This window comes from Symphalangus syndactylus, chromosome 5 (assembly GCF_028878055.3).
Source record: "Symphalangus syndactylus isolate Jambi chromosome 5, NHGRI_mSymSyn1-v2.1_pri, whole genome shotgun sequence".
Taxonomy (NCBI): domain Eukaryota; kingdom Metazoa; phylum Chordata; class Mammalia; order Primates; family Hylobatidae; genus Symphalangus; species Symphalangus syndactylus.
In genome coordinates, this window is record NC_072427.2 from 147,520,230 (window position 1) to 147,537,650 (window position 17,421).

Here is a 17,421-nt window from a genome sequence, read left to right on the forward strand (position 1 = left end):
TTGCTATTCTCGAGGAGTATCTTTGTGGTGTTCTCTGTATTTCCTGAATTTTAATGTTGGCCTGCCTTGCTAGGTTGGGGAAGTTCTCCTGGATAATATCCTGCAGAGTGTTTTCGAACATGGTTCCATTCTCGCCGTCACTTTCAGGTACACCAATCAGACGTAGATTTGGTCTTTTCACATAGTCCCATATTTCTTGGAGGCTTTGTTCGTTTCTTTTTATTCTTTTTTCTCTAGACTTCCCTTCTCGCTTCATTTCATTCATTTCATCTTCCATCACTGATACCCTTTCTTCCAGTTGATCGCATCGGCTCCTGAGACTTCTGCATTCTTCACGTAGTTCTCGAGCCTTGGCTTTCAGCTCCATCGGCTCCTTTAAGCACTTCTCTATATTGGTTATTCTAGTTATACATTCGTCTAATTCTTTTTCAAAGTTTTTAACTTCTTTGCCTTTGGTTTGAATTTACTCCTGTAGCTCAGAGTAGTTTGATCATCTGAAGCCTTCTTCTCTCAACTCATCAAAGTCATTCTCCATCCAGCTTTGTTCCGTTGCTGGTGAGGAACTGCGTTCCTTTGGAGGAGGAGAGGTGCTCTGCTTTTTAGAGTTTCTAGTTTTTCTGCTCTGTTTTTTCCTCATTTTTGTGGTTTTATCTACTTTTGGTCTTTGACGATGGTGATGTACAGATGGGTTTTTGGTGTGGATGTCCTTTCTGTTTGTTAGTTTTCCTTTTAATCGTCAGGACCCTCAGCTGCAGGTCTGTTGGAGTTTGCTAGAGGTCCACTCCAGACCCCGTTTGCCTGGGTGTCAGCAGCGGTGGCTGTAGAACAGCAGACTTTTCCTGAACCGCGAATGCTGCTGCCTGATCATTCCTCTGGAAGTTTTGTCTCAGAGGAGTACCCAGCTGTGTGAGGTGTCAGTCTGCCCCTACTGGGGGGTGCCTTCTAGTTAGGCTACTCAGGGGTCAGGGACCCACTTGAGGAGGCAGTCTGCCCGTTCTCAGATCTCCAGCTGCGTGCTGGGAGAACCACTACTCTCTTCCAAGCTGTCAGACAGGGACATTTAAGTCTGCAGAGGTTACTGCTGTCTTTTTGTTTGTCTATGCCCTGCCCCCAGAGGTGGAGCCTACAGAGGCAGGCAGGCCTCCTTGAGCTGTGGTGGGCTCCACCCAGTTTGAGCTTCCTGGCTGCTTTGTTTACCTAATCAAGCCTGGGCAATGGTGGGTGCCCCTCCCCCAGCCTCGCTGCCACCTTGCAGTTTAATCTCGACTGCTGTGCTAGCAATCAGCAAGACTCTGTGGGCGTAGGACCCTCTGAGCCAGATGCGGGATATAATCTCCTGGTGTGCCATTTTTAAGCCCGTCGGAAAAGCGCAGTATTAGGGTGGGAGTGACCCGATTTTCCATGTCTGTCACCCCTTTCTTTGACTAGGAAAGGGAACTCCCTGACCCCTTGCACTTCCCGAGTGAGGCAATGCCTCGCCCTTCTTCGGCTCACGCATGGTGCGCTGCACCCACTGTCCTGCGCCCACTGTCTGGCACTCCCTAGTGAGATGAACCCAGTACCTCAGATGGAAATGCAGAAATTACCCATCTTCTGTGTCCTCATGCTGGGAGCTGTAGACCAGAGCTGTTCCTGTTCGGCCATCTTGGCTCCACCCCCCCAACATAATCTTTTAATAGCATAATTGATCAAGCAAAAGAAAGAATTAGTGTTGGCCAGGCGTGGTGGCTTATGCCTCTAATCCCAGCACTTTGGGAGGCTGAGGCGGGTGGATAACCTGAGGTCAGGAGTTCGAGACCAGCCTGACTAACATGGAGAAACCCTGTCTCTACTAAAAATACAAAATTAGCTGGACATGGTGGTGTATGCCTGTAATTCCAGCTACTCAGGAGGCTGCTGCTGGAGAATTGCTTGAACCTGGGAGGCAGAGTTTGCAGTGAGCCGAGATCATGCCATTGCACTCCAGCTTGGGCAACAAGAGTGGAAACTCCATCTAAAAAAACAAACAAACAAGCAGACAAAAACAGTGAAGCACGCCTACAGAATCTAGAAAATAGACTCAAAAGGGTAATTCTAAGAGTTATTGGCCTTAAAGAGGAAGGAGAGAAAAATATAGGAATAGAAAGTTTATTTAAGGGCTAATAACAGATAACTTCCTTATTGGAAGGGATAAGAACAGAGAACTTCTCTTCAGAACCTAGAAGAAGATATCAATATTTGAGTTCAAGAAGGTTATACAACGAGCAGATTTAACCCAAAGAAGACTATCTCAGGCATTTAATAATCAAACTTCCAAAGTTCAAGAATAAAGAAAGGATCCTAAAAGCAGCAAGAGAAAAGAAGCAAATAACAAACAAGGGAGCTCCAATACATCTGGCAGCAGACTTTTCAGTGGAAACCTTACAGGCCAGGAGAGAGTGGCATTACATATTTAAAGTGCTGAAGGACACAACAACAACAACAACAACAACTTTTACTCTAGAATAGTATATCTGGTGAAAAGATCCTTCAAACATGAAGGAGGAATAAACACTTTCCCAAACAAACAAAACTTGAGAGACTTTATCAACGGTAGACCTGTCTTATAAGAAATGCTAAAGCCAGTACTTCAATCAGAAAGAAAAAAACATAATGAGAAATAAGTAATCATATGAGGGTACGAAATTCACTGGTAATAGTAAATACACAGAAAAACACGGAATATTATAACACTGCAAGTGTATTTTGTAAACTATTCTTATCCTAATTAGAAAGACTAAACAATGAACCAATCAAAAATAATAACTATAAGAACTTTTCAAGACATAGTCAAGACAAAAAAATATTAATAGAAACAAGAAAAGGCTAAAAAGTTGGGGGATGAAGTTAAGGCATAGAATTTTTTTTCTTTTTGCTTGTTTGTTTATGCAAACAGTGGTAAATTATTATCAGGTTAAAATAATGGGTTATAAGAGAGTATTTGCAAGCCTCATTGTAACTTCAAACAAGAAAACACAGAAGCAATACCAAAAAAAAAAGAAAAGAAAAGCAAGAGACTAAATGCTATCACCAGAGAAAATTGCCTTCACTAAAGGAAAGAAAGAAGGAAGAAAAGGCCACAAATAATCAGAAAACAAGACAATGGCAGGAGTAAGTTCTTACTTGTTAATAATACCATTGAATGTAAATAGACTAGACTCTCCAATTGAAAGACATAGACTGGCTACTGCTAGCATACTTTTCAAAGGGAATCCACTGTTTTCTCACTTTCCTCCCATATCTCCGTCCTTCATCCAAAACCTTCCCAGAATCCATCAGCAAGAATGTTTGAGGCCTGTGGTGTAGGGGACTGAATTTTTTTTTTCAACTTCTATTCCATTTTAATTGTAGGATATCTCTGTGCATATACCCAGGTGTCCTGATTTGAATGTACTATTTGGTCCTTATTGTGTTCAGGCAAAAAATAGGAAATGAGTAATTTTGAGTTTGAAATCTCTCCCAGAAGACAAACTACTTCAGTGGGTAGAAGCTTTGACATTGTATGTTTTATTCATAAAGGGGGTTAATTATTTGCTACAGAGAAGCACGATCTATTTTCATCATCGGTTTGAAAATATCTGTAACTCCTATAGATCCTATAGGCAGAGAGTTTTCCTTTCTGACTTTTTCCCTTTGCTTTTGTGTGACCACGTGTTTTCTGTACCAGTCACTGGGGAAAGAAGTGAGTTTATCTCATTTTAAAAGTTTTGCTTGTCTATTTAGCATTCCTTTTTGGGTCTCAAGATTTATGGAACAATAAATGTCATTTAATGCTGTGTGCTTATTTTGAATTCCTCATCAGGTTTTAGAAGCGGGGTAGAAATACTTAGACGCTTATCAGACTTGAAATTATACTGAGTGGCATTGAACATGAGTTTGTCCCAGTGAAACAGGCTAAATAAATTTTGGCACCAGCAAAAAAAAAAAAAAAAGAAAGACAGACTGGCTGAATAGATGAAAAAACAAGACCTATTGATCTTTTGTCTACAAGAAATGCACTTCACCTATAAACACACCAGAGGACTGAAAACAAAGAAATGGAAAATGATATTTCATGCCATTCGAAACCAGAAAGGAGCAGGAGTAGCTATACTTATACCAGACAAAATAGATTTCAAGGCAAAAACTGTATGAAGAGAAAAAGAAGGTCACTATATGATGACAAAGTGGTCAATTCAGCAAGAGGATGTAACAATTTTAAATATATATGCATCCAACATGGGAGTACTCAGATATATAAAGTAAATATTATTATCACTAAAAGGAGAGATAAGTTCCAATACAATCATAGCTGGAGACTTCAAAATCCCACTTTCAGCATTGGACAGATTGTCCAGACAGAAAATCAAAAAGAAACATCTGACTTAATCTGCACTATAGACCAAATGGATCTAAAATATATTTACAGAACATTTCATCCAACATAAGAATTTAAAAATTAAAAGAAAATGGAAATAATACTAAGCATCTTCTCTGACCACAATGGAATAAAACCAGAAATCAATAATGAAGAATTTTGGAAACTATATAAATACATAGAAATTAAGCCATGTGTTCCTTAATGACTAGTGGGTCAATGGAAAAATTAAGAAAATGTAAAATTTTCTTGAAACATATGATAATGGAAACACAACACACAAAAACCTATGGGATACAGCAAAAGAAGTACTATGAGGGAAGTTTATAAGTGCCTACATTAAAAAAAAGAGAGGTAACTTCAGATAGACAAGCTAATGGTGCATCATAAAGAACTAGAAAAGCAAGGGCAAACCAACCTCAAAATTAGTAGAAAAACGGTAATAAAAGGGGATGGAGCCAAAGAAAGACAGATCTGCTCTGAAGCTCCCACTGAGAAGGATGGTGTATTAGTCTGTTTTCATGCTGCTGATAAGGACATACCCAAGACAGGGAAGAAAAGAAGTTTAATTGGACTTATAGTTCCTCATGGCTGGGGAGACCTCAGAATCATGGCAGGAGGGAAAACGTACTTCTTACATGGCAATGTCAAGAGAAAAATGAGGAAAAAGCAAGAACAGAAACCCCTGATAAACCCTTCAGATCTAATGAGACCTATTGACTATCATGAGAATAGCACAGGAAAGACTGGCCTCCACGATATAATTACCTCTCCCTGGGTTCCTCCCACAACACTTGGGAATTCTGGGAGATACAATTCAAGTTGAGATTTGGGTGGGGACACAGCCAAATCATATCATCCCACCTCTGACCCTTCCAAATCTCATGTCCTCATATTTCAAAACCAATCATGCCTTCCCAACAGTCCCCCAAAGTCTTAACCCATTTCAGCATTAACCCCAAAGTCCACAGTCCAAAGTCTCACCTAAGACAAGGCAAGTCCCTTCTGCCGATAAGCCTGCAAAATCAAAAGCAAGCTAGTTACTTCCTAGATACAATGGGGGTACAGGTATTGGGTAAATACAGCAATTCCAAATGAGAGAAATTGGCCAAAACAAAGGGGTTACAGGGCCCACGCAAGTCCAAAATCCAGTGGGGCAGTCAAATTTTAAAGCTCCAAAATAATCTCTGTTGACTCTGGGTCTCATATCCAGGTCATGCTGATGCAAGAGGTGGGTTCCTTTGGTCTTGGGCAGCTCTGCTTCTCTGGCTTTGCAGGGTATAGCCTCCCTCCTGGCAGCTTTCATGAGCTGGCACTGAGTGTCTGTGGATTTTTCAGGTATACAGTGCAAGCTGTCAGTGGATCTACCATTCTGGGGTCTGGAGGATGGTGGCTGTCTTCTCACTGCTTTACCAGGTGGTACCCCAGTAGGGACTCTGTGTGGGGGTTCCAACCCCACATTTCCCTTCCACACTGCCCTAGCAGAGGTTCTCCATGAGGGCCCCACCCCTGCAGCAAACTTTTACCTGGGCATCCAGGCATTTCCATACATCTTCTGAAATCTAGGCAGAGGTTCCCAAACCTCAATTCTTGACTTCTCTACACCCACTGGCTCAACACCACATGGAAGATGCCAAAGCTTGGGGCTTGCATCCTCTGAAGCCACAGCCTGAGCTCTACGTTGGCCCCTTTCAGCCATGGCTGGAGTGGCTGGGACACAGGGCACCAAGTCCTAGGCTGCACACAGCATGGAGACCCTGTGCCTGGCCCACAAAACTACTTTTTCCTCCTGGGCTTCCAGGCCTGTGATGGAAGGTCTGCCATGAAGATCTCTCACATGGCCTGGAGACATTTTCCTCAAGGTCTTCAGGATTAATATTAGGCTTCATGCTACTTATGCAAATTTCTGCAGCTGGCTTGAATATCTTCTCCAAAAATTGGTTTTTCTTTTCTATCACATGGTCAGGCTGCAAATTTTTTAAACTTTTATGCTCTTGCTTTCTTTATAAAACTGAATGCCTTTAACAGTACCCAGGTCACCTCTTGAATGCTCTGCTGCTTAGAATTTTTTGTTGTTGTTATTATGCTTTAAGTTCTAGGGTACATGTGCACAACGTGCAGGTTTGTTACATATGTATACATGTGCCATGTTGGTGTGCTGCACCCATTAACTCTTCATTTACATTAGGTATATCTCCTAATGCTATCCCTCCCCCCTCCCTCCACCCCATGACAGGCCCCAGTGTGTGATGTTCCCCACCTCATGTCCCAGTGTTCTCATTGTTCAATTCCCACCTATGAATGAGAACATGCGGTGTTTGGTTTTCTGTCCTTGTGATAGTTTGCTGAGAATGATGATTTCCAGCTTCATCCATGTCCCTACAAAGGACATGAACTCATCCTTTTTTATGGCTGCATAGTATTCCATGGTGTATATGTGCCACATTTTCTTAATCCAGTCTATCATTTTTTTTCCAGTCTATCATTGATGGACATTTGGGTTGGTTCCAAGTCTTTGCTATTGTGAATAGTGCCGCAATAAACATACATGTGCATGTATCTTTATAGCAGCATGATTTATAATCTTTTAGGTATATACCCAGTAATGGGATAGCTGGGTCAAATGGTATTTCTAGTTCTAGATCCTTGAGGAATCGCCACACTGTCTTCCACAATGGTTGCACTAGTTTACAGTCCCACCAACAGTGTAAAAGTGTTCCTATTTCTCCACATCCTCACCAGCACCTGTTGTTTCCTGACTTTTTAATGATGGCCATTCTAACTGGTGTGAGATGGTATCTCATTGTGGTTTTGATTTGCATTTCTCTGATGGCCAGTGATGATGAGCATTTTTTGATGTATCTGTTGGCTGCATAAATGTCTTCTTTTGAGAAGTGGCTGTTCATATCCTTTGCCCACTTTTTGATGGAGTTGTTTGATTTTTTCTTGTAAATTTGTTTAAGTTCTTTGCAGATTCTGGAAATTTGCCCTTTGTCAGATGGGTAGATTGTAAAAATATTCTCCCATTCTGTAGGTTGCCTGTTCACTCTGATGGTAGTTTCTTTTGCTGTGCAGAAGCTCTTTAGTTTAATTAGATCCCATTTGTCAATTTTGGCTTTGTTGCCATTGCTTTTGGTGTTTTAGTCACGAAGTACTTGCCCATGCCTATGTCCTGAATGGTATTGTCTAGGTTTTCTTCTAGGGTTTTTATGGTTTTAGTTCTAACACTGAAGTCTTTAATCCATTTTGAATTAATTTTTGTATAAGGTGTAAGGAAGGGATCCAGTTTCAGCTTTCTACATATGGCTAGCCAGTTTTCCCAGCACCATTTATTAAATGGGAAATCCTTTCCCCATTTCTTGTTTTTGTCAGGTTTGTCAAAGATCAGATGATTGTAGATGTATGGTATTATTTCTGAGGGCTCTATTCTGTTCCATTGGTCAATATCTCTGTCTTGGTACCAGTACCATGCTGTTTTGGTTAACGTAGCCTTGTAGTATAGTTTGAAGTCAGGTAGCATGATGCCTCCAGCTTTGTTCTTTTGGCTTAGATTGTCTTGGCAATGTGGCGCTTTTTTGGTTCTATATGAACTTCAAAGTAGTTTTTTCCAATTCTGTGAAGAAAGTCATTGGTAGCTTGATGGGGATGGCATTGAATCTATAAATTACCTTGGGCAGTATGGCCATTTTCGCAATATTGATTCTTCCTATCCATGAGCATGGAATGTTCTTTCATTTGATTGTGTCCTCTTTTATTTCGTTGAGCAGTGGTTTGTAGTTCTTCTTGAAGAGGTCCTTCACATCTCTTGTAAGTTGGATTCCTAGGTATTTTATTCTCTTTGAAGCAATTGTGAATGGGAGTTCACTCATGATTTGGCTCTCTGTTTGTCTGTTACTGGTGTATAAGAATGCTTGTGATTTTTGTACATTGATTTTGTATGCTGAGACTTTGCTGAAGTTGCTTATTAGCTTAAGGAGATTTTGGGCTGAGACAATGGGGTTTTTCTAAATATACAATCATGTCATCTGCAGAGAGGGATAATTTGACTTCTTCTTTTCCTAATTGGATACCCTTTATTTCTTTCTCCTGCCTGATTGCCCTGGCCAGAACTTCCAACACTATGTTGAATAGGAGTGGTGAGAGACAGCATCCTTGTCTTGTGCCAGTTTTCAAAGGGAATGCTTCCAGTTTTTGCCCATTCAGTATGATATTGGCTGTGGGTTTGTCATAAATAGCTCTCATTATTTTGAGATAAGTTCCATCAATACCTAGTTTATTGAGAGTTTTTAGCATGAAGGACTGTTGAATTTTGTCAAAGGCCTTTTCTGCATCTATTGAGATAATCATGTGGTTTTTGTCTTTGGTTCTGTTTATATGATGGATTACATTTATTGATTTGTGTATGTTGAACCAGCCTTGCATCCCAGGGATGAAGCCAACTTGATCGTGGTGGATAAGCTTTTTGATGTGTTGCTGGATTCAGTTTGCCAGTATTTTATTGAGGATTTTTCCATCAATGTTCATCAGGGATATTGGTTTAAAGTTCTCTTTTTTTTTGTTGTGTCTCTGCCAGGCTTTGGTATCAGGATGCTGCTGGCCTCATAAAATGAGTTAGGGAGGATTCCCTCTTTTTCTATTGATTGGAATAGTTTCAGAAGGAATGGTACCCGCTCCTCTTTGTACCTGTGGTAGAATTCAGCTGTGAATCCTTCTGTTCCTGGACTTTTTTTGGTTGCTAGGCTATTAATTATTGCCTCAATTTCAGAACCTGTTATTGGTCTATTCAGGGATTCAACTTCTTCCTGGTTTAGTTTTGGGAGGGTGTATGTGTCCAGGAAGTTATCCCTTTCTTTTAGATTTTCTAGTTTATTTGCATAGAGGTGTTTACAGTATTCTCTGATGGTAGTTTGTATTTCTGTGGGATTGGTGGTGATATCCCCTTTATCATTTTCTATTGCATCTATTTGATTCTTCTCTTTTTTCTTCTTTATTAGTCTTGCTAGTGGTCCATCAATTTGTTGATCTTTTCAAAAAATCAGCTCCTGGATTCATTGATTTTTTGAAGGGTTTTTTGTGTCTCTATCTCGTTCAGCTCTGCTCTGATCTTAGTTATTTCTTGCCTTCTCCTAGCTTTTGAATGTGTTTGCTCTTGCTTCTCTAGTTCTTTTAATTGTGATGTTAGGGTGTCAATTTTAGATCTTTCCTGCTTTCTCTTGTGGGCATTTAGTGCTATAAATTTCCCTCTATGCACTGCTTTAAATGTGTCCCAGAGATTCTGGTATGTTGTGTCTTTGTTCTCATTGGTTTCAAAGAACATCTTTATTTCTGCCTTCATTTCATTATGTACCCAGTAGTCATTCAGGAGCAGGTTGTTCAGTTTCCATGTAGTTGAGCAGTTTTGAGTGATTCTCTTAATTCTGAGTTCTAGTTTGATGGCTCTGTGGTCTGAGAGACAGTTTGTTATAATTTCTGTTCTTTTACATTTGCTGCGGGGTGCTTTACTTCCAACTATGTGGCCAATTTTGGAGTAAGTGCGATGTGGTGCTGAGAATAATGTATAGTCTGTAGATTTGGGGTGGAGAGTTCTGTAGATGTCTATTAGGTCCTCTTGCTGCAGAGCTGAGTTCAATTCCTGGATACCCTTGTTAATTTTCTGTCTCATTGATTTGTCTAATGTTGACAGTAGGGTGTTAAAGTCTCCCATTATTTTTGTGTGGGAGCCTAAGTCTCTTTGTAGTTCTCTAAGGACTTGCTTTATGAATCTGGGTGCTCCTGTATTGGGTACATATATATTTAGGATAGTGAGCTCTTCTTGTTGTATTGATCCCTTTACCATTATGTAATGGCCTTCTTTGTCTCTTTTGATCTCTGTTGTTTAATGTCTGTTTTATCAGAGACTAGGATTGCAACCCCTGCTTTTTTTTTTTTTTTTCCATTTGCTTGGTAGTTCTTCCTCCATCCCTTTATTTTGAGCCTAAGTGTGTCTCTGCACTTGAGATGGGTCTCCTGAATACAGCATGCTGTTGGATCTTGACTCTTTATCCAATTTGCCAGTCTGTGTCTTTTAATTGGGTCATTTAGCCCATTTACATTTAAGGTTAATATTGTTATGTGTGAATTTGATCATGTCATTATGATGTTAGCTGGTTATTTTGCTCGTTAGTTGATGCAGTTTATTCCTAGGCTTGAGGGTCTTTACAATTTGTCATGTTTTTGCAGTGGCTGGTACTGGTTGTTCCTTTCCATGTTTAGTGTTTCCTTCAGGAGCTCTTGTAAGGCAGGTATGGTGGTGACAAAATCTCTTGGCATTTGCTTGTCTGTAAAGGATTTTATTTCTCCTTCACTTATGAGGCTTAGTTTGGCTGGATATGAAATTCTGGGTTGAAAATTCTTTTCTTTAAGAACGTTGAATATTGGCCCCCACTCTCTTCTGGCTTGTAGAGTTTCTGCTGAGAGATCCACTGTTAGTCTGATGGGCTTCCCTTTGTGGATAACCTGACCTTTCTCTCTGGCTGCCCTTAATATTTTTTCCTTCATTTCAACTTTGGTGAATCTGACAATTATGTGTCTTGGAGTTGCTATTCTCGAGGAGTATCTTTGTGGTGTTCTCTGTATTTCCTGAATTTTAATGTTGGCCTGCCTTGCTAGGTTGGGGAAGTTCTCCTGGATAATATCCTGCAGAGAGTTTTCGAACATGGTTCCATTCTCGCCGTCACTTTCAGGTACACCAATCAGATGTAGATTTGTTATTTTCACATAGTCCCATATTTCTTGGAGGCTTTGTTCATTTCTTTTTACTCTTTTTTTCTCCAAACTTCTCTTCTCACTTCATTTCATTCATTTGATCTTCAACCACTGATAACCTTTCTTCCACTTGATCAATTGGCTACTAAAGCTTGTGCATGCATCACGTAGTTCTCATTTCATGGTTTTCAGCTCCATCAGGTCATTTAAGGTCTTCTCTATGCTGTTTATTCTAGGTAGCCATTCAACTAATCTTTTTTCAAAGTTTTTAGCTTCTTTGTGATGGGTTCAAACATCCTCCTTTAGATATTTGTTATTACTGATCATCTGAAGCCTTCTTCTCTCAGTTTGTCAAAGTCATTCTCTGTCCAGCTTTGCTCCATTACTGGCAAGCAGCCGCATTCCTTTGGAGGAGAAGAGACACTCTGATTTTTAGAATTTTCAGCTTTTCTGCTCTGGTTTCTCCCATCTTTGTGGTTTTATCTACCTTTGGTCTTTGATGATGGTGACATACAGATAGCATTTTGGTGTGGATGTCCTTTCTGTTTGTTAGTTTTCCTTTTAATTGTCAGGACCCTCAGCTGCAGGTCTGTTGGAGTTTGCTGGAGGTCCACTCCAGACCCTGTTTTCCTGGGTATCACCAGTGGAGGCTGCAGAACGGCAAATATTGCAGCATGGCAAATGTTGCTACCTGATTGTTCCTCTGGGAGCTTCGTCTCAGAGGGGTGCCCAGCTCTATGAGGTGTCAGTCAGCCCCTACTGGGAGGTGTCTCCCAGTGAGGGTACTCAGGGGTCAGGGACCCACTTGAGGAGGTAGTCTGTCCGTTCTCATATCTCAAAAACTCCATGCTGGGAGAACCACTACTCTCTTCAAAGCTGTCAGACAGGGTCGTTTAAGTCTGCAGAAGTTTCTGCTGCCTTTTGTTCAGCTATGCCCTGCTCAAAAGGTGGAGTCTACAGAGGCAGGCAGGCCTCCTTGAGCTGTGGTGGGCTCTACCCAGTTTGAGCTTCTTGGCCACTTTGTTTACATACTCAAGCCTCAGCAATGGCGGATGCCCCACCCCTAGCCTCATTGCTGCCTTGCAGTTCGATCTCAGACTGCTGTGCTAGCAGTGAGCGAGGCTCCGTGGGTGTTGGACCCTCTGAGCCAGGTGCGGGATATAATCTCCTGATATGCCGTTTGCTAAGACCGTTGGAAAAGTGCAGTATTAGGGCGGGAGTGTCCTGATTTTCCAGGTACTGTCTGTCTTGGCTTCCCTTGGCTAGGAAAGGGAATTCCCTGACCCCTTGTGCTTCCCAGGTGAGGTGATGCCCCACCCTGCTTTGGTTCACAATCTGTGGGCTGCACCCACTGTCCGACAAGCACCAGTGAGATGAACCTGCTACTTCAGTTGGAAATGCAGAAATCACCCATCTTCTGCATCGCTCATGCTGGGAGCTGTAGACTGGAGCTGTTCCTATTCAGCCATCTTGGAACTGGAACCCCGCTGCTTAGAAATTTCTTTCACCAGATACCCTAAATCATCTCTCAAGTTCAAAGTTCCACAAATCTCTAGGGCAGGGGCAAAATGCCTCCAGTTTCTTTGCTAAAACATAACAAGAATCACCTTTACTCCAGTTTCCAACAAGTTCCTCATCTCCATCCGAGACCTCAGTGTGGACCTTATTGTCCATATTGCTATTGGCATTTTGGGAAAAGCCATTCAAAACGTCTCTAGGAGTTTCCAAACGTTCCCACATTTTTCTCTCTTCTTCTGTGCCCTCCAAACAGTTTCAACCTCTGCTATTACCCAGTTTCAAACTCACTTCTACATTTTTGTGTATCTTCTCAGCAATGCCCCACTCCACTGGCAGAAATTTACTGTATTAGTCTGTTTTCATGCTGCTGTTAAAGATATACCTGAGACTGGGAAGAAAAAGAGGTTTAATTTGACTTACAGTTCCACATGGCTAGAGAGGCCTCAGAATTATGGTGGGAGGCAAAAGGCACTTCTTACATGGCAGTGGCAAGAGAAAAATGGGAAAAAGCAAAACCAGAACCCACTGACAAGCCCATCAGATCTCATGAAACTTATTCACTATCATGAGAATAGCATGGGAATAACCGGTCACCATGATTCATTACCTCTCCCTGGGTCCGTCCCATAAGACATGGGAATTCTGGGAGATACAGTTCGAGTTGAGATTTGGGTGGGGACACAGCCAAGCCATATAAGATGGAAACTGTGAGTGAACTCTGCATCTCGAATTGAGGTATTAAAGTTCTCTTGTTGGGACTGGCTGGGTGGAGAGCAAGCAACAACAGGGTGAAGCAAGATCCCATCCAGGAGCTGCACATGCAAAAGGAGCTCCCTCCCCCAGCCAAGGGAGACAGTGAGGGACTGTGCTTTCCTTCACTGAAAATGAGGTTTTTCCTACAGATCCTTGCAACCTGCAGATGAGGAAGTCCTCTCCTAGCACATGCTACCAAAGCCTTGGATCCCAAGCACAAAGCTATGCAGAATCATGGCAGCTGCTCAGGTGGGTGGCCACTTTGAACAGGCACTGAGACACAGGAGTGTTAGCATACTCCAGCTCTCAGCAATCCCATGAGGAATATATCTGTCCACTTTCATAAGGAGGAGGCTGAAGCCAGGGAGCCAAGTGGCCTTGCTTCCATAGAACTCCACAAACCGAAACCCACTAGCTTGGAATTCTCCCCTAGCCAGCACTACCAGCTAGAAACTGCCTTAGAAGACTGAGTTCCCCAGGGAGAGTGGCAGCTGCCAGCATTGTGGCTCCAGTCAGCTGCTTTTCCTCGCCACTGGCACCAGTGAGATGGGGAAGGACTCAGATCCACTCCTCCTCACTGGTTGGGGCCTACCTGTGGGAATCTCAGCATCCCCAGCCAGTGATTTATAGATGGAACCTGGCAACTCTGAGGGGAGCCCCTAGGAAGAGGAGCAGCTGCAGTGTCGTGAATCAATGATCTTAGTCTTTTCTGCTTGCTGGGTCTGGGGAGTCAGGGCAGCCCAGACGAGGGTGATTTCCCCAAGTTCATTACACCCATCCTGTCAAGAGTCAGACACACTGCTTATTTAAGTGGGTCTCTGACCCTGCTTTTCCTCTCTGAGTGAGACCTCCCAACAGGAGTCTCCAGAACACCTTGTACAGGAGCATTCTGGCCTGCATCAGGCCAGTGCCCCTCTGGGACAGAGCTCCCACAGGAAGGAGCAGGCTGACATCTTCGCTGGTCTGCAGACTTCACTGGCAATATCTCCAGAGACAGGAAGGACCCAGGTGAATAGGGGCTAGAGTAGACCCCAAGAAAACTGCAGCAGCCCTACATAAGAGAGGCCTGACTGCTAAAAGAAAAACAAACAAAATGCAACAACATCACCAAAAAGACACCATAAAAACCCCTTCCAAAAATCAGCAACCTCAAAGATCAAAGGTAGGTAAACCCACGATGATGAAAAAGAATCATTGCAAAAATGATGAGAACTCAAAAAGCCAGAGTGCATCTTCTCCAAAAGGTAGTAACATGTCTCCAGCAAGAGTACAGAACTGGGCTGAGGCTGAGATGGATGAATTGACAGAAGTAGGATTCAGAAGATGGGTAATAATGAACTTTGCTGAGCTAAAGGATTATGTTCTAATGCACTGCAAAGAAGCTAAGAACCATGATAAACATTACAGGAGCTGTTAACCAGAATAACCAGTTTGGAGAGGAACATAAATCACCCAATGGAGCTGAAAAACAAACACGAGAACTTCATAATGCAAATACAACTATCAATAGCTGAATAGACCAAGTGAAAGAAAGATATAAGAGCTTGAATACTATCTTCCTGAAATAAGGCAGACAGACAAGATTAGAGAAAAAAGAAGGAAAAGGAATGAGCAAGACCTCTGAGAATTATGGAACTATGTTAAAAGACTGAACCTATGAATGATAGGGGTACGTGAAAGAGATGGGGAGAATGGAACCAAGTTGGAAAACACACTTCAGGATATCATCCAGGAGAAATTCCCTAACCTAGCAACACAGGCTATCAATCAGATTCAGGAAATCCAGAGAACCTCGGTAAAATACTCCATGAGATCAACCCCAAGACACATAATCATCAGATTCTCCAAGAATGAAATGAAGGAAAAAATGTTAAGGCCAGCCAGAGAGAAGGGCCAGGTCACCTATAAAGGGAAGCTCATCAGACTAACAGCAGACCTCTCAGCAGAAACCCTACAAGCCAGAAGAGATTGGGGGCCAATTTTAACATTCTTAAAGAAAGAATTTTCAACCTAAAATTTAATACCCTGCCAAACTAAGCTTCATAAATGAAAGAGAAATAAAATATTTTTCAGATAAGCAAATGCTGAGGGAATTTTTCACCACCAGGTCTGCTTTGCAAGCACTCCTGAAGGAAGCATTAAATATGGAAAAGAAACACTGTTACCAGCCACTACAAAAAACACACCGAAATACACAGATCAGTGACACTATGAAGCAAACACATAAACAAGTCTGCAAAATAACCAACTAGCATCATGATGTCAGAATCAAATTTACACATAACAATATTAGCCTTAAATGTAAAATGGCTAAATGCCCAAATTAAAAGACATAGAGTAGAAAGCTAAATAGAGTCAAAATCCATTGGTGTGCTGTATTCAAGAGACCCATCACAAATGCAAGGACACACATAGACTCAAAATAAAAGGATGGAGGAAGATTTACTAAGCAAATGGAAAACAGGAAAAAGCAAGGGTTGCAATCCTAGTTTCTGACAAAATAGACTTTAAACCCACAAAGATCGAAAAAGACAAAAAAGGCCATTACGTGTTGGTAAAGGGGTCAATTCAACAAGAAAAGCTAACTATCCTAAATGTATATGCACCCAATACAGGAGCACCCAGATTCATAAAGCAAGTTCTTAGTGACCTACAAAGAGACTTAGACTCCTACACAATAATGGTGGAAGACTTTAACACCACACTGTCAATATTAGACAGATCTTTGAGACAGAAAATTAACAAAGATATTCAGGACTTGAATTCAGCTCTGGACCACGTTGACCTGATAGATATCTACAGATCTTTCCACACCAAAACAACAGAATACATATTCTTCTTTGTGTCACTTACTCTAAAATTAATCACATAATTGGAAGTAAATCACTCCTCAGCAAATGCAAAATAACTGAAATCATAACAGACAGTCTTTCAGACCACAGTGCAATCAAATTAAAACCTAAGAGTAAGAAGCTCACTCAAAATTATACAACTACATGGAAATTGAACAACCTGCTCCTGAATGACTCCTGGCTAAATCATGAAATTAAGACAGAAATTAAGTTCTTTGAAACCAATGAAAACAAAGAGACAATGTACCGGAATCTCTGGGATGTAGCTAAAGCATTGTTGAAAGAGAAATTTATAGCACTAAATGCTCACATCGAAAAGCTAGGAAGATCTCAAATTGACACCCTAGCATCACAACTAAAAGAACTAGAGAACCAACAGCAAGCAAAGCTCAAAGCTAGCAGAAGACAAGAAATAACCAAGATCAGAGAGGAGCTGAAAGAGACAGACAAAAAGAAACCCTTCAGAAAAAATCAATGAATCCAGAAGCTGATTTTTTGGAAAAAATTAATAAAATAGACTGCTAGCTAGACTAAGAAAGAAGAAAGGAGAGAAGAATCAAATAGACACAATAAAAAATGATAAAAGGGATATCACCACTCACCCCACAGAAATACAACAGCCATCAGAGAATACTTTAAACAGCTCTATGCAACTAAACTAGAAAATCTAGAAGAAATGGATATATTCCTGGACATATACACCCTCCCAAGACTGAAGCAGGAAGAATTTGAATCCCCAGATAGACCAATAACAAGTTCCAAAATTGAGGCAGTAACAAATAGCCTACCAACAACACAACAAAAAGCCCAGGACCAGATGGATTTACAGCTGAATTCTACCAGAAATGCAAAGAGGAGCTGACACCATTCCTTCTGAAACTATTCCAAACAATTGGAAATGAGGAATTCCTCCATAACTCATTCTATGAGGCCAGAATCATCCTGATAACAAAACCAGGCAGAGATACAACAGAAAGGAAAACTTCAGGCCAATATCCCTGATGAACGTTGATGCAAAAATTTTCAATAAAATACTGCGAACTGAATCCAGCAGCACATCAAAAAGCTTATCCACCACAATCAAGTAGGCTTCATTTCCAGAATGAAAGGCTGGTTCAACATACATAAATCAATAAACGTGATTTGTCACATAAACAGACCTAAAGAGAAAAAACGCAT

General features: G+C 41.3%; 1 protein-coding gene across 4 annotated transcripts in view; it reads left to right on the top strand.

Annotated features, from left to right (window-relative positions):
• Nucleotides 1-17,421, top strand: part of CD163 (CD163 molecule) — a 134,938-nt gene that overhangs the window by 74,129 nt on the left and 43,388 nt on the right. The window contains exon 2 of one of the 4 annotated variants that reach the window (XM_063639690.1): nucleotides 13,540-13,639. The exons of the other annotated variants lie outside the window; for them this stretch is intronic. Within the exon in view, the coding sequence (XP_063495760.1) occupies nucleotides 13,615-13,639 (25 nt within the window). The 5' untranslated portion in view covers nucleotides 13,540-13,614. The remainder of the gene's footprint in view (nucleotides 1-13,539; nucleotides 13,640-17,421) is intronic. 4 annotated transcript variants of the gene reach the window in all.